The sequence below is a fragment of the Aythya ferina genome (genome assembly GCF_964211825.1).
Source record: "Aythya ferina genome assembly, chromosome: 6".
Taxonomy (NCBI): Eukaryota; Metazoa; Chordata; class Aves; order Anseriformes; family Anatidae; genus Aythya; species Aythya ferina.
Window position 1 is genome coordinate 22,980,685 of NC_140303.1, and position 22,730 is coordinate 23,003,414.

Genomic DNA, 22,730 nt, shown 5'->3' on the forward strand with positions numbered 1-22,730 from the left:
TCCCGGCTAATGTAAAGTTTACTGCCACATCAAAGCATTTGTACTCCAGGATTTCCCTTTGAAAAGAAAATGTTAAGAAGTAGAAGCTGACAAGTACCTTTCTGTTTACAAATTTCTATCTTCGACTATGGCTTTCCAACGAAATTTACTGTGAATTCCTTTAAAGAAGAGCATCTATACTGTTCGCTGAATTATTGATCTTTAACCATAGTAAGGCCAATTTGAACTAGCATACTTCCACTATGAAGTAATAGCTGTTTTAGCTTCTGGAAAAATTACCTGTCACTCTTACCATAACTAACTGCCAGTAGATCCTCTGCATAACATTCAGATTCTATAAGACACCTACAAGAAAAGTGGGTGGCTTTTTATCCAAATTACAGCTATTTAACATAAAACCTCTTCCTCAGTGCCTAGAAAAATGGAAATTCATTCCTGCCTCTGTTCAAAAACTAAAATAACTCCTCGATGACAAATCCAGACAATCAATATGATTTTTTTTTTTAGTGGTTAAGAATTTTCAGGAACACTGAGGGAAGACTAAACAGACGTTTTGCCCCGATGAGAGACTTGGTTGAAGACATCTTCATCCTTACTTTGTTATCTGCAGAAACGAATTTAGAGCACTAGGGCTTCACCTCTCAACCAGCCTGGCTGCTGAAGGAGATGCATAGCATCTGAGAATTGTAATCTCATAACTCGTTTTAATATAAATCTTTTCAACACAGATGCAAGATGCAATGCTGTTCTAGTCCTGAAGCACTATTGGAATAATTAGTCACAGAGAAATGGGCAGTACATATAGACAAGTCAGAATGTCTTGATAGTACCTGCTATGAAATAAACAAGTTAATAACAACAAACACAACAGAAACTCTAAGATAAAACTCCCAGACTGAAGCAACTATTTAAGACAGGTAATCGGGATCCCTAAATTAAAATGCAAGCAGTCTTCATGAAAAAAAAAAAAAAAGACAAAAAAACGTTAAGTAAATGAATTATGTTTCTAAACACCAGCCTACTTAACAGAGAAAGGTATTTTAAATATGTGAAATGCAACTCTGCCAGTATGTCTGGGCCCTGAGTACAAACCCGTGTCCTGGGGGTTTGGCTAGGCACAAGGCCAAATTATAGCCAGTGCAGCTAGTGGCCTTGAAAGAAGATGCCCAAAGCAGCTTCACTGAGTGGCTGCCCACTTTTTGCCAGGACAATGCTTTTAAAGGGCCTCTTGCCCTTGACCATGCTATGACTGCGCTGCCACACCCAGCCACATGCCCACTTGATCCAGCCCCTGATGCCAAGCATGGACTGGACTTCCCTGGGTGAACGCTCAGTTTCCCCCCAGCTGCCATCCCTGCTCTGTGCTGGGGGATTTGGCCCCTGCCCCGCTGCCACCCTCAGTACCTGCCTGCATGCCCCTTTGAAGCCACCAGCTACGCTGGCCACACTGGCATGGCACATGAAGCAGGCTGTCCACCTCCAAGCCAACACTTTCCAAGTCTGAGCAATGCTACCCGGCTGTGCGGTGCTGTTACTGGACTAGTAGGTCACATATACACAGATGGAGGAAAGGAAAGTGGCCTTTTTGAACTTGTACCCAGTCTCTGCTTGTGACTCAAGTGATTAGTGGGTGGGCTCATAATCCTCCAGCTATTTCACCTTTCTTTTTTTTTCTTGAATGTCTGTTTTCCCTCTTTGCTTAATACTTCTTAAAATATACCTTGTTTTTTCCTCCAGAACCATTACATTGCACAAAAGAAAGGCTTCATCTGGAAGCAGGCTCCTGAAATAACTTTCTGCACTTCTTTTCCTGCTCATGTCTGTTGCTACTAAAATATTTGCTTCCATTTTCTTTCAGTCTACAAAGATTAAAGCTTCTTTTAGCAATCCCTTTACGCAAGGGTGACATGTTGAAGGATCACCTCCTTCATAGAGGACAAAAAAAAATCTTCAGAGAAAAAAAATGTAGAAAGTGCATATAAATTGCATCACAGTAATCCCCTCTGCTTTACCATATAATGGTACTAAGCAAATTAAAAGAGATGCTGGTTAAAAATAATAATAATAATAATGATAAAATAAAACCCATGTTCATCTTAATGCTTTAGACAGCCCCGATTGTAAAGGTGAGCTGACACAGCTTAGTGAGTAATTAGAACCTCAAACAAATCTCTTGTATTTCATAACATCCACTGCTAAAACTGAACATGATCCTTCCCAGAATATCTTTCTTCAGCCTCTTTCTCTAGCAGAGCTAATTGTTCCACTCCCCTCCCTCAGCAGTCTCTAATAGTAATCCCATTTTCTTTCCCTTTAGACCTTATACCTCTCTTTATAAAAATAAAAAATAAATAAAAAACACAACTGTTCTATTTTATCTAATAAAATAGATTTATTTTCCTCTCTCTCCTTTACTTTATTCGATATCTGGTCCATAGCTGCTTTAGAATCCATACTGATTTGCTTCCTGGAATCACGATGGATTTACTTATCTAAAGATAGTTAAAATTCTTTAAAGCTAAATCAATAGTTCTGCATCCAGTTTTCTGCTAGTGGTCTTTACTTCATATTTTGAAGAAACACACAATAGTTAGTGAGATGGGAGCAACAGCTCATCAGTTCCTTATGGTTCACATGTACCTTCACACCAAGACTAGACCACTTTTTCTTCCTGCAACATGGGATAGGATGTGATGTGTCCTGTCTGTTCTCACATTTAAGATTCTGGGTAGCACATTCTGCAATTTATTTTTTTTTTATATTTTTTTTTCCTGAAATGCAAATATTTGCAAGTGGGACAGAAAGGAAGGGAAAAGATGGCTGGGGGAAAAAGCTACTTGCAGATTTACATGTGTCAAAGAACTCCGAATACCAGTAAGTGACGTCTCTTTATCTTCACTTGATAATCCACACAGGCACTCATATCACGGGTGACTCCCAGCAGCTCCCCTCAGGTTATGTAACTTTTTGATTGGTCATCACATTGTCCTTCGTTACAGAACTACAGTAATTAGATTCTAAATTGTGAGATCAGCTCAGGCATTCTGCTTAATGAAGACACAGATGGAGGTTGGTATTTGGAGAAAGCTACAGGCAGACATTTGAGACATACCCATTTTTTCATCAGACTACCAACCAGGGGAATCAGCCGCTTGCCTAAGAAACATAGTGGCTACTGCCTGGCTCAGGAGCAGAAGTTACCACCTCAGATATAAACATGGGAAGCCATCAAGTTTTCAACAGGATAAAGCTGTCCTGAAAGATTGTCACTACAACATCTGATTACGTTCCATATATGTGGTCTAGAAATAAGAATCTTATTCGCCATTCTGCTACCAAGATTCCAGGCACATATGTCATGTTCCATCTATCAGACCTCCTGAAAAGAGAGAGACTTTGTAACCCCTTCTTTCTCAGTGTCCTACATCCTATGTGCCTCTCAGAACATGAAATACAGGCCAAGAGCTCTGCAAACATGCCTTGGAACCTGTGAATATCTGGCACTCACGTGCTGGCTCCATTCTTCCTGAGGCACTTGGCTTTTTGCAGTTACAGCATTAAGAAAAAAAAAAAAATCCCACCTCACTCCAGGAAAAATGCATCTGTTGCTATGAGCTGATAAAACGAGAGTAGCAAGGTTAGGAGGAAGGCTCCTGAAAACACTGCATGTGTCTTGCCACACTGGAAGGTGCTGTCATATAATTTGAACAACAGCAAGCTGTTTGTTGAAAGATCAGTCAGCAAATTACAAAGCGCAGCACCTCTAGAGGTAGCTACAAAAGCCTGGCACAGAGCACTATTTAGGCGTCAGAGACAATGTGGCCGAGAAAGACAATCGCTCTTAGTACCTGGCTGAGAGATCAGCTGTGGAACTGAAATACAAAATGACCGTGAATATGACCAAAAATGACCAACCTGCCTAGAATAACAATGGCTCCCACGGCTAGGAGCCAAGAGTTAAGCCAATGGCCAACACAGTTTGTGAGAGGAAAGGGCCCAACCTCTCAAAAGACTCTTGAAGATGGAGGAGAAAAAAAATAATAATAACAAAAAAAAAGGAGAATTGAGGTTTCTTTCCCACAAATGGTGGGCAAATGCTGTCGTTTACAAGCCTCAGAAATTTTTCAAGGCACGTTGGATTCCAACAATCCAAGGTTTAAATAGTGACAGGCTCCGCACAGAACCTGTGTGAGTCTCTGAACAAACCAGCACTCAGAAATCAGAAGTAGCACCATGCAAAAACGCAGCACGCATACAAGTTATATTGGCTGGAATGCCCTACTGACTACGTTTACTGAAGCCTGAAGGGATGACTGCTCAGCAGCAGCTGGATAACTGCAGGCGATGCGGAGTGGAAAAATGTAACTCTATAGTTCAAGAATCTAAACTCGTTCAAGAAAGAGCGTGATTACTTCATCGTAACATTCAGACAATTTTACTTTTTAACAGAACATAGAAGACTGCTATCTCTGAAGCAGCTGTGCCTAACAATATTTGTTTCAGTTTACAACAGTATAAAAAACAAGCCTTTTTTATATAGCATATGAGGATGCTAAAAAGTGGCAATACTGGTCAGTGGACCTGACACTTGACAACATGTTACATGAGGTGGAATTTTCAAAGAGCTGTAAACACTATTCTAAGATGGCGAGGAAAAAAAAAAAAAAATACACTGCTTTCTGTGCAGCTGTAAAAAGCTAGTTCCTTTCTCAGTTTTAAGGGTAACAGTACTGCAGACCTCTGTTATAATAAGCAAGTTTTTCTTTAGCTCTTGATAAACAAAACCAAAACAAATTCTCCTTTCCTCTTAAAAAAAAAAAAAGATACAGTTCATATAAAAAACACCAGAAACCTCCATGAAAATACTGCCAGGTGGGAACAAATTTCAAGGCAAAATTGAGAAACATATTCAAGGCAGACTAATTTTCACCTCTTCAAGTGCAAGTTGCATAAATTTCAACTCCTCAGACTCCCACCCACTTACCAACATCCATCTGTATTCCTTCAATCAGTTTAAGAGTACAGTCACCTGCCTTCAGTGAACTCAGAAGTGGAATAATAAATGAAACATGGGAGAGAAAAGGTAAGCAAATAAATTCAGCACAAGAGTATATATGATTTCACATTAATTCATCTGTGACTATCTTACAAAGCAGCTTTCTAGCATGGAAATTATTTCCAGTTCCAGTTATTTACATACCAACATGTTTTATAGTAACAGCCTGAAACATAAGATTTTAAAAACAAGACTCTTATAAACCATAATCTAGATGTCATGACTGAAAGAAAAAAATTAAGCAAACTTAACAGAACAAAACAAAAACCAACAACATTTTTTTTTTTCAAAAAAAAAAGTTTGTAGCCATATCAGCTTTGGTAAGGAGTATAATGCTGGAATGGCAAGGTAAGAAAAGAGATGGGGTACTACCCCTTTTGGACGGGGCACAGACAGACTGGCAGCAAAAAGGTAACTAATAGCTAGTTCAGGGAGGGATAGAATTTTTTTTTTTTTTCCCTGTGACAAGTTCATTATGAGACCATACTTAGTTACCACTGAGTATCTGAAAAATTAATAAGCGTTCTTTTTCTTTCTGCTTATCTTGCAGGTTATACAAGTTTCTTCTTTTATTTATATTCCATCTTTCTCTACTAACACTCTGACTTGATGAAACCTTTAAGCTGATTTTGAATCAAGCCAGTTCTGACCTTGCTAGCAATTAAGCATATAGATCCCCCCCCAAAAAAAAATTAAAAAAATTGCACATCCCAGGCTGCCTGAAGACTTTCATTCTTTTATTAATTACTTTAATAAATATCAAAGACCATTTGTACTTTGCAAGTATAAGATTCCCCCCTCCACCCCTTCTCTTTTAGAGCCACGGGTGAGATATTTTATGGAAGAAACTACAACATCAATCTAATCCCTGTATTTCCATCACAGAATCAAAGTTCCAAAGTTTGACTCTCTTCACCCAGCACAGCTTAATGCATGACTCCACAGCTACCCTGTGCTCAGCCTCACAGATTGAACACGTGCCCTTAAAAGCAGCTTTACACTCAGATGCAGTTAATGCTGGGTGACTGGCCATAAATCACTCTACATACATTACTAGAGAGCTCCTAAGTCTACACCAATATCTTAAGGCCAATCTTCTCTAACAGATTTCAGATCTTCCGGACATCAACACACCAAGCAGTTATCAAAGAGAAGTGATCAAATGATGATTCTCAAGTACACTATATGCATAAACAGCAAAGTTATTTAAAAACACTGTACACAAATAACTTGATAGATCAGTTGCCCTTTCTGAAATTCAATAGGTGCCTGATTTGTCACAATTCTTGCAAGTTAAAAAGTTCATTATTTACCTTTTTATTGTGTCATAGCTAAGGTGGAGTTCAGAATGTCTGCACTTAGCTTTGCTGATAAATTAAAACGTACTTGGTCTCCACCAAAGTTTGTTCAGCAAACAATCCACCTGCACCTCCACATACAGATCTGCAGAGGAGTTTAGAAGAGGACACTCAGGAGGAAATGGGAGTCTGGTCCCTATTTCCAAAACGTTGTGTACAATACAGAAACATTGTGTGAACATGAAAGCAAGCCCAGCTGAGTGACCCAGTAATGAGGCTTGAGTGTTACACCCCTTTTTGTCCCTTTTCACCCAGAAGACACACTCCTCAGCATTATCTGCTCCAAATTATGTTACAGCTTGTCATTTATGGCACACTTCTGGAAGATGCAGGTGCAGACTGGAACACTTTCAGACTGAGGGAAGAACAGTAACCAAGTCTCTCACTTTCTTAAGAAGTGCTCTCAACTACAAAAAAACGAGTGCATGGCTATCTTTTGTAACAGAAATGATCCTATTATATCAAGAGTCCACCCACAGAAGAGGGATCAGTGTTGGAGATTCTCAATGTACACAGCTGCCTATACTCTAGAGATCAGAAATTCAGACATACTACTTTGCTAATATGCTCACTTTAGCCATCTAGAAATCCCAGTGAAATGCAGGATGACTGAACTTTACTGTGTTTTTTAGCATAGGAAATAAAGCATTACATTAAAGGTTACAGCAGTAGAGAACCGCCAAATTGATTTCCTGAGTTGCAGATGCCTTTTTAATCACCTCCAGGGCAGCATTGGGCATTGCAAAAATGCTTCCCTAAATCACAAACTTCACAGGCAACACACCAAGAAAACATCATGCTTGGCAATGAGAAGCAGCACAGCGGAAAGAAAGCACTGGGAATAATTTTAACCAATTTGCTCAAGCCATGTCAAATAAGGGAAAATAAAATTTTGTCACTGAGCACAAAAATCTCTTTTCAGACAGATGAACTTCTCAAGAGAGATCCTATAAAAATACCAAAGTTGACATTAGAAACAAACAAACAATCAAAAATCAGCCTTTCCTATGCATTAATTCTTAAGCCTTAGTTAAGGGCAATTTTTAAAACAGTGACAGAATCTGCTCTATTCTGCATCATTATGAATTGATAATAATTCTGGTGAAGTTAATGAGCAATTGAAGCTGGCAAATGGGCTTTTGTTCAGTGTTCAGAGACAAAGTCAAGGAATCACATGCAGTGACAAGTCACTCAAACTCTCCTATATTTAGAACTTGTTATATGCATTTATATTCAGTATGTCTGTGTAAGGGAGTATAGAGGGAGCAAAACACTATTTTAATCTCTAACTAGTGGTACTTCTTATGGGCCTCCTTATGCAAGCCAGATCAGAATTTGTCTTAAAATATGGCTAGAAAGGTAGCTGCATCCCCTGATGAAAGATGTAGTGCTTAAAACTCATTATACAATGTAACCAGAGGGCAATCGGTGTGGAAAAAAATAATGCCTTTATGTCTGACGAATGGACGGATAGAAAGTATCTGACAGTTAAGTGTCGTCCTGTCACTGAATAAACAAAGATGACACCAACAACAGTTCTCTTTTACAGCTGCAACAATAGGGGAAATACTGAAGGTCAGCCATCAGTCACATCAATATTCATGTTCTGCACAGAACACAGAGCAACATAATGTTAAGTGTGAGTGAAAAATGTGTTTATAAACAAATCAACTTCTGTAAGCTACTAGCATGGGCATTAACAACTTCCTTATGGTACCATGGAGCAATGCTAAAGGCGGCCTTTCCATACATTACATATGAGACAGTAATATATTGTTTTTGTTTTTTACCATTCACTGTTATGGATTAAAATTTAATAGAATTTGAGTACAAAATGGAAGATACAGGAGAGCCATTTCAAATATTTATCAAATGAGTGACTATTTATGATATTTTAGCCTACTAATGCACTGTTCTCACTGAATACTTCAACACACAAAACAGAAATAAAATGTTTTGCAACAAGTTAAAGTTCTAAACAAATGCTGATTGAATGTATATCAAATATACATTCTCTAGTCATCTATCATTAGAAGTAGGTTAAAACAAGGCTAAATATTCTGAATTTAAGTCTGTTTAAAAGTCAAATAACCTAATACTGAGATGCAAGTAATTTAGGCATTAAAATATATCCTAATGAATGTGATTTTCCATTCTGGTGTCTGTATACAACAAGAGAACAAAACATTTTCTTTCATAACACCAAGCAATTTTAGCTATATTCATGGTATTTCTTCCACCTCAGCTGATATTTACAGACTTAATCTTGTACAAACCTTAAGAAAAATAGTAGTTTTGAAAATAATTGACTGTTTGTTCTACAAATAATGCATAATTATAAAAACTGATTTTCCCTCATTTTATTAGGAATTTTAGTCATACCCAAGATCAGAAACAGAATCATGTAGCATATTTCATCAGTAATATACCAAATACTGGCAAGAAATCTAGATGATGATCAACACATGAACTGCTGAAAGTCTTTAAATTACCTTTATTTAGCACTAAGTATGATTTCTTCTTAATTAACATTTTTATCAGACCACTCCTAAAAAAAAAAGGATTGAATTAATTCCTTTTGATGTGTAGTGTGGCTAAGCCACACTACATTCTGAAGACAAAGTAGGAATTTTCTTTAAAATCACTATCCATAAGGGAGGTACCATAATGAACCTCTCCATGCAAACACCAATTCGGTGTGATCACGCACTGACACCTAGTGCATACTTGCAGTTAAGAAATGCTGCTGCTGCTTTTCTAATTGCCCGTGCAGGACAAATGGTGCCAATATATTCCTGCTGACAAGGTGTTCCACAGATGGACTATGGTTTCCTTTTTCCAATTAGAGACACATTAGGGTGTGTAGTATTTCATACACAAGCATGAAAGCACACATAGTATAAAAAACATGTATGTCCTCATGCATAAGAGATTACCTCACTTTGTTTTCCACCCACAATGATAGACCGGTGAGTAGCACCCAGCACCGCAACAAAGCCAAGCAGACAACGAAGTTCCCAGGGCCAGACCAGGGCTTCGTGCACCTCCTCCTCTACTCAGGGAGGCCAAGGGCTCACATACAGCAAAACTGCTCTGTTTCCATTATGGAGCAGATGGTGATAGAGATGAGCTGAAAAGCCCTTAAACGTGAACAGCACATGTTGAGGAACAGCAGAGGCTGCAACCGCAGGATTTATAACCCAGAACAACCCAGGGTCAGTGACCGCAGCATTGTATTGTTGCCTCCTCTGCTGCAGCTCAACATTAAGGCAGATGCCAGCCACCTGACCCACTCATCCAGCTTTCCACACAACCACCAGCCCTGCAGCCTCTCCACATACAGCGGAAGAGATCTGAGATTGCAACTCACAACTCTTTCTATTCTTTAGTTGCATTTAAGGGATTCTTCCTCCCAAATTTTACACGTTTCTCAAGCATAACGCCTGAGCCAGCAATTACCTTCTCTTGAATTTTTAGGGAGCACTGGACAAATGGTTCAGTGAAAAACTCTGCTGCCTAGTATTACGCTATCAGAATAAACCGCTAAGCTCACAAAAATGAGTTTGTTTCCAGAGGTGGTATGCAATACACTACCAGATGCTGTCAGTCACCATAAAGCTTTGCATACCCATGTTCAAATTTTGAATATTCATATCCTGATTTTCTTGAATCCACAAATGTAAGGATACCCAAAAGCCACTTAAAGCGTTCCGCATGACACTGCTGCAGGCTATAAGCTACCATTCAACCTTAGTGCCAAACTGATTCAAGAATTGTTCAAGAGAAGAGAGACGCAGAGATCCAAACTACACGCGCCTACCTTGTTTAATCTATCCACTAGGGGGTCAATAAAGAGAAAAAAAAAAAATTAATCATTTCAGAAATTTTAGGGCAGTTTAGGCTTCATTTGAGAAACCTGATGCTGCCTCACTGTAGTCATGGATGGGTCTGGGTGTGATCCATGGTTTCTCTCTCACATGTATGCCACTTTTTGATGCAAGCTCAGACACACCCAGGTGACAGCACTAGTGAAAGGTCTTTCACAAAGGGGTGTCTCTCAGCTACCCCAAGAAAAGGAACACTGGAGGAAGCAGTGGTGCCCCGCCACCTCCATCACCCACACACTGCAGCCAACAGGGCATCTTCAGACCTCAGAACCAGCATTCGGGAAGTGCCAAAGCTCTGATCATGACCCTGATGTTTGCCCTCAGCCTTCATAAACTATTTTGAGCAAAGCCATCAGTATACTCACCTGAAAAGGTGAGGGGTAGGCATACACATAAAACATACACAAGATTACCACCACTGTTCACACATTTTAGTATGTGAACTACGTATATTATTTTAGGATTCTTGTGTTAAAGCATCTAAGTCCATTTTAAAAGTAGCTGTTTTATCAATTCATCTTGGAAACAGTGTCCATCAAGCCAAAGTATATACTAGTGGAAGACAATGCAAATCCCGAGCAGCTTTAACTCTCAGTGTTTTATATGCATATATGATGTTTACAAATGTGGCTTTTTGCTTGTCAGGATTCCACCTGGAGCATATTTTCCAGGCTATGATTACAACAAGCCATTACAAATTTTCTGCCATCTCCTATACTATGACAAAAATGAAAACTGGTAACCACGTTCCTGTCAAAAAGGAATTCACATTTACATGTAATCATACAAACAAAACATGGATTATTAAAGGGGGGATGGGAGCAGGACACCAGGGAGCCTGATCAGCTCCTTTCATGGATCAAAATTGCTTCTGTAATAAAGAAAATGTGTACCCCCTCAAACCATACACAGTGTTCTGTTTTGCAGATCAAAAATCCTTGTTGCCATGGGAACTGCAAAAAAAGTCAGTCATGACATAGCAAGGCTGTAACAGAAACATGTCTGCTGGGAAATTACCGCTAGTTCTGGTTTTCTTATCAAAAATGCTCGTGTATTTTCAACCTGAAAACAAAATGCTTCCTCAGATCTTACTTCTGTACTCTCCCCCACAATTATCTACCAAATTTCCACTAAAAATTGATGATATATATATATATATATCATTTATACAGAATAAGTTAAGCAAAGTACTGTTTAAAAAGATATACTATGTACAACATAAGAATAGCAGCTTGCACATTTCTTTCCCAGATATACTTGGTACAAAATGTGTACACCTGATTTACATTGCTCAGTCTATCTGTACACAGGAAAAAGAACAGATCTTTAAAAAAAAAAAAAAAAAAAAAAGCACTTGATGAGAAGCACACACAAGAAAAAGAGTATTGCATAAAACAGATTACATAAAGCAATATTTACAATGCAATTGTTTAAAGCAGTATTTCAAGGTTACTTATACATACAGTTTGCTTTTGTACCTGTGTTCTCACCAGGTAACAAAAATTAACGTTTGATTGCTAGAATAGAAAACCATCCCTTTTGAGAATGCTGTTGTCACTTCAAAGCAAAGTGAAAAATCAGAGTCATGCAATTCCCATTTGAGCACAAACAGCTCCCAGAAGCGTGAATAAAACAACAACAACAACAAAAACGCTGATCAAAGCATCTATGTAATAACATGGAATTCACAATGCAATCAAACATGCCCTTTTCAGCACCCCATTACACCCCATTATAATCTTACAAAAGTGCTAGACTTATTTTTCTGTCAAGCATGTGTAATGACGTAAAACATCTTGAGAACACTGCACAAAAAATATTACATGTAAATACTGCTAAAATTATTTTACCTCTGTGCTGGTTTGTAGCACAGTGAAGTGGGAAAGAACCCTGGAGAAAACAGTTTTGCAAACATGATCTGCAGAAATTGCTTTTGTATATAAAAGTAGTCTCACTCTAAATATACACATATATTAAATACATCTTTATTTTAACACAGCAATTACTTAAACATCAGATTATAGCAAAATACTTCTAAAAGAAATCTTGGAAACTAAGTGCAAGTGTAATCTGCAGAGTGGCTCACGGTTTTGGATAGTTCTGAAGAGCTATTAACTAGGAAATAAATTCTTTTTTATCTGTTCAAACCACACTTGCTTATCAGGCTGAACACTATACAGAATATAGGACTACCAAAACCACTTAGTTTGATTAATTCTTTGTTTCATGCCACACGGAGTGCAGATTTGGGTAGCTATCTGGAAACATAGTCACGCCCCCTCTCCTTCCTATCTTGGTCTACCTAGCCTGGCACAGAACCATGCAGGTCTCATGAAGTCCTCAGATAAGCCATCAAACTGCTGAGGATGATCAGAGCAGTGGGAGTCATCTCCAATGGAGACTGAGCTCATCCAGGAAAGGCAACAGGTGTTTGTTTTTTTTCATGATAAAGCCATGCAATAAACAGGATGGTTGAAGGATGGGGTAATACCCGCATCCTTACTACAGTTGGAAAATCTGCAAATATATTTAAACCGAGCTTAAGAAATCAAGTCATTTACAACAACAAAATGAAAGAGTTCAGTGTTTAATACTTGGTATTGCAATATTTATAATGCCGTGTATAATAAATATAATATCATGTGCAATGCAATGCAGAAAATTTATATTCACAATAGCATGGCATTATTCATTTGATAAATTGGTGAGGCAAAACCAACTGTGGACTAACAAACCAAGTAATGTAACTAACCCAACTGATATAATACCACAAAGTATGCTACAGTAACAGTAAACAATTTTAAAAAAGGAAAATAAAACAGGAAAATATTTAATGTTCTAGATCTTATTTGTGTATATCAGTCCTTCACTTAAAGCTGTATCTATCTGATGAGTCACTACTTCAGTAATAAGGATGCTTGGCATTTGTCAGATTCATATAGACATTAGGCAGACATCTTTGCTGCCAGGGTCATCAACCCTCCCCCTTCATCAATTCATTGTTCCACTAAATTAGTCACTACCAACCACCTGTAAGGACACCCTTATTTACATTTCACTATTAATAAAAAAAAAAATAAAAAAAAAGAAGCCACAGCAAGGTTCAGCCCCATTTACTCCCCTCTCCATCTTGCACAAACAGATCGATGCGTTACATCAGCGCAGTGGTTACAGGGTAACATCTGCCTGTGGCTGGGTGCTGCTACTCCTGCTACTGGACTGCCAGCGTCACAAGCACAAAACCAGGCTGTGTTTGGATCTGTATCCTCTTTACAAGGCTTTTTGTTTTTAAATTACACCATTCTACAATAGTGGACATGCGTTATCACAATACAATTACAATATCCTGCAGCTGTTATTGCTTATTTCCCCCAGCTATTGCTATGCAATCACAAAGGCCAGAAACTATTTAATATTGTCATTAGAAGGACCCGTCAGAATCCGAAATCTAAACAGTTAGGCATAAGACAGCAATAAATTCACAATAACATAAAACTGCAAGCTGTAAACACTCATCGCTGAATCACATAAATAAGGGCTCCTGTAGCGTGCGATGACAGCTGGTATCTGACTGCTTTATGTTCCTGAAAGTGCCTGAGACCGAGCCCACTTCACTCAAATTGCAGACAGGTTTCCCTAATACCAACCCACCTCACACCACACACAGGTGAAAGCTGTGTTTCTTTCAGGGTTGATAAAGTAAACAGATCTGAAGAGCTACACTTAAGATCCCTAGGAACATTTTAAAATAAAGGATGTTTAGTTATGGAGATAAACAGAAACCATCTCTGAAGGTCTCTGCTTTTTAATTTATTTTCTATCTTGCGCAAACAATAGCTGCAATTTTTAGTGACTTGTCTTCAACTAGTGAGGTACGCTGCCGAGCTAGCCTGAACCACGCTTCACAGGATAAACACCACAAAGGTAAAATACCGAAACAAATCATCAGCCAGGAGCAGGCGTCCAGGACGAGCAGACCCGTCCTTGCAGCCAGGCTTTAGAGCAGCGTTTCAGAGCCCTACAGCTCTTGGAGCTTGCTGCCCTCCGACAAGAGCAGCGCAGAAGCAGTCCGGGAGCCACCACCTGCGCTCACGTACCTTTCTTCACTCGCCCCAACGCCTGCCAGAGTACCCACGCGACGACGCTCCAGCTCCTCGCAGCGTTACGCCTCCCACACGCGTGATTCCAAGGTGCCAGTCTCCAGCCGCCGCACTGACGAGACAAAGGCGGCCAACTCGGACTTCGCAGCCGTGCGGGGCGGCGCTCGGCGCACAGCGGCACGGAGCGGTGCCAGAGCCGCCGGGCACGGCACAGCACGGCACGGCACCACCCGGTTCGGCTCGGCTCCTCCAGCCCGCTCCCCCCGCCGCGCCTCGCCCCACCTCGCGCCGGTGCCCGTGCCGTTGCCGGCCGTTGGGCTCGCGCCGCTTCGCGCCTCCACCACGCGCCGCCCTGGCAGGGCCGTTGGGCTCGAGACGCCGCTGCCAGAGCCGGGGCCGCCCCGGACGTGTCGCACGCGCCTCCCCTCAGCCCGGCCCCGCCCGGCTCCCCCGCGCCTCCTCACCTGCCCCGGGCGGCCGCAGGCGGGTGCCGAGGCCCCGCTGCCCGCCCGCCTCAGCGCCGTGCCCGAGCCGGGAGGGCTGAGGAGCGGCGGCGGGGCCGAGGGACCAGCCTCTGGGCAAGGGGGAGCTGGAGCAACAGCACGCCTGCCTGCTCCGAGCGCGCTGCTGGTGCTGGCGCTAGGCTCCTGCTGCGTGCAAGTCACTGCAGGAAGCATGGATCGGTTCTTGAATGGTATCCTCTATGCAGACGTGTGTGTATCTGCTTATTTTTCACGGCTCTCCTGCCACGACACCAACGAACCGGTCGTAACGTTGGTGCTTCGGTGATGGGATTTCAGACTTTCGCATTTCTTCCTTTCTTAGACCCTATCCTGAGCACTGAGGTTTTCCTGGCAGAGGGGAAAATCTAATTGCAACACTGCGGCCTAATAGCTTGCTACAGTAGCGCTGCAACAGTGATGTGTGGAATTAAAAATCTCAAAAAACCATTAGTGATTGAAAGCTGTAAGAGTCGAGATGAAAGAAGCTGTCCTCCTGCTTCATTCGGGGCAAAGACCATTCAGAAGTTTTTGCCCTGATCTCCGGTCCACGCTCAGGGGTAAGACACGTCACGTACGTGATCAGGCATGTGCGGTTGTCCTGATGTGCCACAGAGATGTACACAAGTTCAGGCTGGGATCACAAGACAAAGGCTCCTTCTTGTGCCCAGAGGAGCAACAAGGTTGAGATTTTGCCTAGTTTTTAATTTGTTCAAGATGGTACTTGAAATTTACAACAGAGAATTTTTATTTTTTATTTTTTTTTAAATAGCACTCAAATGTGACTGCAACCTAAAAATTTGGCTCCCCTACTTTCAGTGTTGCACATGCTATTTTTTTTAAGTCCATGGATCACAGGATCACAGACAACTGCAAGAGTGTAAATGAACTCTTGCTCATTTTAATACATTGAAAGGATAGCCGTATCTTGTAATTAAATATATATACATACATACATATATATATATATATATGTGACAATTTCTTGCCCCTTCATTTTACAGAAAACTGCTTTGTTTGTATAGGAAGCACAGGAAGCTTTCCTGAGAGAGAAAAAATACTTTGATACATACATCCAGACATCTCATAAGGTTGAGATACAATTAGGAACTTTGCATGACAAGACTGACACAACAAATACTTGTATTCCTTCCCCCAAAATGCAAATTTTTTCTCAGTTCCACTGCCACCACACTTGCAATGCGTGTTCTACACCTGTCTTCTGCATTCTCATACCAGCACTTCCACAGGTACATGCACAACACTTAGTGCATATGCCAGCTCCTTTGCAGTGAAAAGCACTGTGTATAAATTCACCACAGAAAATTAATATTATTGTACTTTGAAATTGTAATTGCATTCAGCACACTAAGATTATTTTTTAAGGTATGAATTTGATGCTTTAATAAAAGTTCCAGCAAAGTTCCTGCTGGCTTCCACACCCTCATGCCTTGAAGTAAAATAACGAATTATAAATATTTTACAAATTATGTAGAAAACAAAATTTTCCTTACAACACACACAAAGTGATTTCTAAAGTAAAATATCATTGAAATTATACATACTGTTCTGTAGCCTTGGTAGCCAGTTTCTTTAACATCTGATTTTCTAGTTGTCTCAGAACACCTGACATGAAAAAGGGTTTTAGGTATCGTGTACATAAATGTTATTCTACTCTAGAATAGTTTTTAATAGGATTAATAACCTGATGAGAGTAAATGGAAATCATAGTAAAGATCTTCCTCAAAGCATACAGCTTCAATATTTGACCTTTCACAATTTTATTATTGAGTTTTAGTCACTATTCCCTACTTCTAACATTTTATATATTCACATTTTATTGTTATAGCAGTTCTTGGAGCCAATAGTTTTTAGTGATGAAAACAAAGACAGAACAATTGAATACAATAAAAAATGAAGTCTTTATTCTTTTGGCTCAACTGTAATGTGGTTTACTGGTCTTTATGGTAATAGCATTTTCCTGCATGCAGTTCACCGACACACAAGTCAATATTTTTTGTAAAAGGAGGAGTCAACATCAAATTTTTGCTTGTGTAAGAAACACAAAATGTCCTGATGTGATTAATTATACAAGTTTGTTATTTAATCCCTGTGGGAAAAAAAGAAAAGAAAAGAAAAGAAAAAAAACAACATCGTGGATCCCATATTATATTTAGAACAGTTCTAGTGCAGCATGAATCAACAAGAATAAGAATAGTCTATGTAAACAAACACTGGTAAAGATTTTATGAATAAAAAGACTACCTTGAAACTTCTGATGCAGGCAGTGCTAGAATTTTAAACAAATCTTCCCCACCACATTTCAATTACAAGTTATATCTATTTGGAAGCAAGTGCATTTTGGACTCAGTTTGAAATGTATTTCACATTAAAATGTGTGCAAAAATACAGTACTAATAAAAAAGCAGAAACCTAAAGCTACCCCATTCTCTCCTTTGTTTCTTATTTTGTGAAGTTCTTGAATTAAAAAGTGCTATGGATAGAAAGTAATAAAAGTGACAGTGACATCAACCTGAAGATAATTCTCATTTCTTATTTTATGTACAAAACGCTGAAAAATAAAATAAAATGATATTTTTACAATATTTATATTTTCTTAGAAAATTCTATCCATGTATTTTCAACAGATTGAGCAGTTTGCAACAAATCCTGTACAGTCTGACTATACACCGTACAGTATTCACTTAAAATTTTAGAATGCAAAGCAAGAAGCTCTTCAATAGCTGCAAACTATTGCTTGATGTCATGAAAGAATGATGACTGATTGAACAATTTGTTTCACTTAACCACTGAGATATGGCTTCCCATATTAGACTTTTAACAGTGGAAGGATTAAAAATTACAGCAGCAAAGGCAAGATAAACATGCATCAGTGATAGCTTCCAAACTATCTATAATGGTACAGAATACTTTATATTAGCTGTTAAAAGCTTGCAAACTACACTTGTTGTGGTACATATTTGATGCAATAAATATTGTGCACAGGTCATTATTTGTTTGCTCAAACATGCACCACAGGATAAAATAACTATTTACATAGACGGTACTTTTTTAATCAACACATACGATGTCAACCTTGCTGAGAGCAGAAGATGGCTAAACAATACTGCAGGGTGAAGCAGAACAACTTCATAATTCTTAAGTTTTGTGTTTGTTTGTTTGTTTTTGGTAAATTAAATTTCCCAAGTTCAGGTAAGCTATTTTCCACAGAAGAATACTTAAACATGGACTTCATGTCCCTCACTCAATTTTTTTACGCAGAGTTCATTCAACTACAGTTAAATGACTTATGAAAAAATAAAACATCTGTTCTATTATTGTAGACTCTATGGGACTTTACAGGCACATTAAAATTTATCTGGATGAGATACTAGATGGATACTGTTATTAAGCACCTCAAAATATAGAGCCACCCTGAAACATGGAAGTAGTCAGACTCTGCTGCTTTGTGCGACGTCATGTTTTTCCATGCATGAACTACAAGTGCAGCATGCCTTCATGCAAATCACTTCTGTCTGTACATTATAGAGAATCCGAGAGTAGAACACCTGGTTCTCATAACCCCTTCCCCAACATAAAACCCATTTACAAAAATAGTCACATATAATAGTAAACAACCTGTGAATTAAAAAATGATAAGTTCACCAACACTGATTTTTGTAAAAATATGGCAAATGTGGCTGTTGAAATGCAAACAGTGGATACAATTTTTATACCGAGTGTTTCATGTTAAACACAGAGATTCATAGGTTCGCACCTTTTTTTTTTTTTAACCGATCCCTACAGTCTGATTGGCCATTTTATCTTCTCTTCAGCAGTGTCAGCTGGTAATAAAAACAACAACCTCCTGTCAAGATGTTACCCTGTTTTACAGAGTTGCAGTTTGATGACGAGGGGTCACTGTCTTGTTATAGGCACTGACCTTTTATATATATATATAATTATATATATATTTATATATGTAAAAACTGACAGTTTGGCATGTACCTCCTACAGGAGTCCTGTTGACACAAATACATACTTTCTCAGGCTGTAAACAGTTTATCACATAATTCTGTGTTACTTTTTACTTTCCCTGCTGTCTTTACCTTTATCTTCTTTTTCTGATTTGTCTTTTTCATATTTATCCTTGTCTGGCTTTGTTACACTGTCATAGGATGGTGGGGAGGTTGTGGATGGGGTCATATCTGTTTTCTCTGGAGTGGAGTTCTCATTTAGTTTATCCATAATCATATCTTCTTTTGTGGGCAGATCATCCTCATCTTTACCTTTATCCTGATTAAATATACATGAAACTTTTTTGACTTTTTGCCTTAAAAGGTGACGCCTAAAAGCACGTTGAATAACGACAGCAGATACCTCCTCCTGTTTCCGCTTTAATGTGGTTGTGATTGGTTCATAGGAGACTTTAGAAGGATTGGCTGCCATAAAACGATCTTCCATCTGAATTCTGAGGGCATCCATCTCCCCACTTTCCCCCAGGACACGCTTTGTGAAAGCAAACAAGATGTCAAGGCAGTGAATTCTGTCACCGCTTACCATGGGCAGATCCATTGCAATAAGCTGGACTTTGTTTGGTTTTGCTATGAGAAGAGGAGGATCTAATGAAGCTGCAAAATCTGATAGTTTACTGAACTCTATGAATTGTGTTGCATCTGGATCAAACTTCTCCCAGACTTCATAGAACATCTCAAAGTCATCCTCACTCAGAGGCTCAGCACTTTCCTCAGTAGCAACACTGAAGTTCTCCAGAATCACAGCAATGTACATGTTCACCACTACCAGAAAGGATATGATGATGTAGCTGACAAAGAAGAAAATCCCAACGGAAGGGTTGCCGCAGTCTCCTTTAACAGAGCTCCCCGGATGATCTTTGTGAGGGTCACAGTCCGGCTCCCCACTGTTCAGAATTGGGGCTAACAAACCATCCCAGCCAGCAGATGTGGTGATTTGAAATAGGCAGATCATGCTGTTGCCAAATGTTTCAAAGTTGAACATGTCATCAATCCCAACTTCCCTCTTAACATAGGCAAAGTTGGACATGCCAAATATCGCATAGATAAACATGACCAGGAACAGCAGCAGGCCAATGTTGAACAAAGCAGGAAGAGACATCATCAAAGCAAAGAGCAGAGTGCGGATTCCCTTAGCACCTTTAATGAGACGCAGGATTCGACCTATTCTGGCAAGTCGGATGACTCGGAACAAAGTGGGGGACACAAAATATTTCTCAATCATCTCAGCTAAGAACATACCTGTTGAAAAACAAGTTAAATTAGTAAATAATATTATTACATTTAAAAGCTGCTGCTAAAGATTTATCCTACAAACATTGTAGAATGTTAAGAATAGGAAAATTGTAGAGTCTTCAGAAATTCAGCTTCTAGCCACTCAGTTGGTTTTGCAAAACCTTTAGCATCTATTATGCTACTGAAATCCATAAATCCCAACAGAAAGTCTGAAGTAATTTGCAGAATAAGGAAAAACTGTGTCAATGACATTTCTAAGCATTAACTGTATAAATGCATATGCAAACAGACACAAAATGGCAATCTTTTTTAGTACAAACTGGTAACTGCTGCATGTAGAGTTGCAAATAGTGAGATCAGAACAGCTTTCTGTTTAACAAAAATAATGCCAGTTAATATGAAAGATCATATTTATAGCAGTATTCAAATGATATAATCAAGTTATGGAATTCAAATAAAATAAGTTCAAAGAGAACTGTAACTTCCTAGTCACATATGAAATAACGTGATCACAAGTCTAGCATTAATGACACAGCAATTCAAAACATAAATAAGCTGATAATATAACGGCTTCCTAGAACCCATTGAAGAGCATTATATCATGGGCCTCAGTGAAGCAGAAAAATACTAAATAAATCCTGTTTCCATACAAAATGACAAAATGATAAATTAAAGTTCTGACAATTAAAATGGAACAACTTTTGCTGAAGTTCTTTCAGGTTTTCTGCTCTAGATAAAAGATCAGTAGAACCATATATTTATTACAATGTCTGCTTCAGTTCTGCTTCTTCTTTGCTCACATTAGCTCTGGTGTAAAACCTCTTAGGATCAAACAAAACTCTGAAAAAGCTTAGGATTTTACATTGCTGTCTGAGTTGCTTGCATGCTAGCCTACCCAGAGTCCCACACAGATTTTACTTTTGGATTGAAGGACTCTGTTTTCTCCTGCAACTGCCACTGTCATTTTGTATCAGAATTGCCTTTGATTTATTGATTTCTTTCCATGCTGAGGAATTTCTACTGAATTCAGTATAAGGGTCTAATTTCAACCAATGTAAAAATAAGAGTGTACGAAGCACACTGATAAAAATTTCTTACCATAATGTTCAGTTATTTTTGGGGTAATAAGATATCAGAAGACAGAAAAACAGGAGTCAGAGTTTCTAATCACAATGATGAACCCAAATGCAAACAGACTTTACATTCCAAAATTAATTTTCAGTTTCCCCAGAATAGCCATTTCATGAAAATGAATTGTTCTTACCTACTATGGAGAGAATGACAACCACGAAATCAAAAATATTCCAGCCTATAGTAAAGTAGTAATGGCGAAGTGAAATCAATTTCAGTACACATTCTCCAGTGAACAGTACAATAAACACCAGGTTAATCCAATATAAAATGTTTTCCATGTCTTCACTTTGATCATCTGTTTCTACCATCATTGTGACCATGTTAAGGCAGATAAGTATCATGATACTGATATCAAATGCTTGTTTTGTTACAAAATCAAATACCATGCCTTGGAATTTGTTCTGGAGGAAAAAAATAAGATTCATTATAGTAAGCATTGGGCAAAATTTCTTTTTTTCAATTGCTACAGATTAACTAAATCTAGTATGAAGGGGATTTTTTGTCTTCTATGAAGTCTTTCACTTGTATGAATTTTCCCATTTGTACATGTAAACACAAATCAAATAGAAATGCAATTACTATGTTCATAAGCATTAAAGGGGAGATTTCAAAATATGCATGGTGCATTTTTTAAAATTGCAAAGGTGACTTTGCCATCTCAAACCAGCTCACTGTAAGCTTCAGTCACAAAGACTACTGATTGAATGCTTAACTTGACAAAATTTGAAAAAAACAAAGGCAAGGTGGTATGGTAAAGAGTCTGAGAGTTAATAGTGCTTCAATTGTCAGAAAACTTTGGGAAACTTACAAAGTTTTCAAGCACAGAGTTCAGTGTTCTTCATGCCACCAAGGTGACCTTTAAAACAATGTGTTGCATTTCTCAGCTACAGAGAACTTACTGATAGCTGAGTGGGCCATTCAGTAGGTTCCACAATCCAAAGTAGAACTGCAGAGCTGGAATCACTGCCCCAGCCAAACCCTGCTCTGTAGCACCAGGGGAGAGCAGGAGGACAAACCATTGTATGGATTGTGCAACAGGAATGTGAGAGGCAAAAGGACTTTTTTTTCAGGCAATGATATGGTAACTTGCCCCCAGTTTCAGAGTCTTACTTGATGACTGAAAAAGCCTGTGCCCTAAGGCTATCACGTAGCTTGACAAATACACTGTCACAGTTCATTGTTTTAGTCAAACCAGTGTTTTGAAAAAATGCCACATAAAATGTCATTGCCACCAGCAGATAGAAAATGAGGGGGGAAAATGGAAAGAGAAGAGAGAATCCTTCATGTTTAGAATGCAAAGGACAAATAATTTGGATTTCAGATGAATAAGCCTTTTCTTATATCACTTGTATTTTTAGCTTACAACTTCATTTAGCCTAAGGCATAACTGAAACACTTCTTAAATAGATGTAAAAAGACAAAATT

At 38.9% G+C, this 22,730-nt stretch overlaps 2 protein-coding genes across 7 annotated transcripts in view; both read right to left on the bottom strand.

The window, feature by feature from the left end:
- The window catches only part of CSRNP3 (cysteine and serine rich nuclear protein 3), a 101,407-nt gene extending 86,638 nt beyond the window's left edge, over positions 1-14,769 (bottom strand). The window contains exons 1-2 of one of the 4 annotated variants that reach the window (XM_084524097.1): positions 14,684-14,769; positions 14,235-14,513 (exon numbers count right to left, since the gene is read on the bottom strand). In XM_084524097.1, the coding sequence (XP_084380223.1) occupies positions 14,235-14,247 (13 nt within the window). In that variant the 5' untranslated portion in view covers positions 14,248-14,513; positions 14,684-14,769. The other 3 variants (XM_084524095.1, XM_084524096.1, XM_084524099.1) reach the window with 3 other exon arrangements.
- A 2,035-nt stretch (positions 14,770-16,804) lies between these two features.
- SCN2A (sodium voltage-gated channel alpha subunit 2) overlaps positions 16,805-22,730 on the bottom strand; it is a 78,401-nt gene continuing 72,475 nt past the window's right edge. For all 3 annotated transcript variants that reach the window (XM_084524039.1, XM_084524040.1, XM_084524038.1), the window contains exons 26-27: positions 21,436-21,706; positions 16,805-20,177 (exon numbers count right to left, since the gene is read on the bottom strand). In XM_084524039.1, coding sequence (XP_084380165.1) covers positions 18,982-20,177; positions 21,436-21,706 — 1,467 coding nt within the window. In that variant the 3' untranslated portion in view covers positions 16,805-18,981. The remainder of the gene's footprint in view (positions 20,178-21,435; positions 21,707-22,730) is intronic.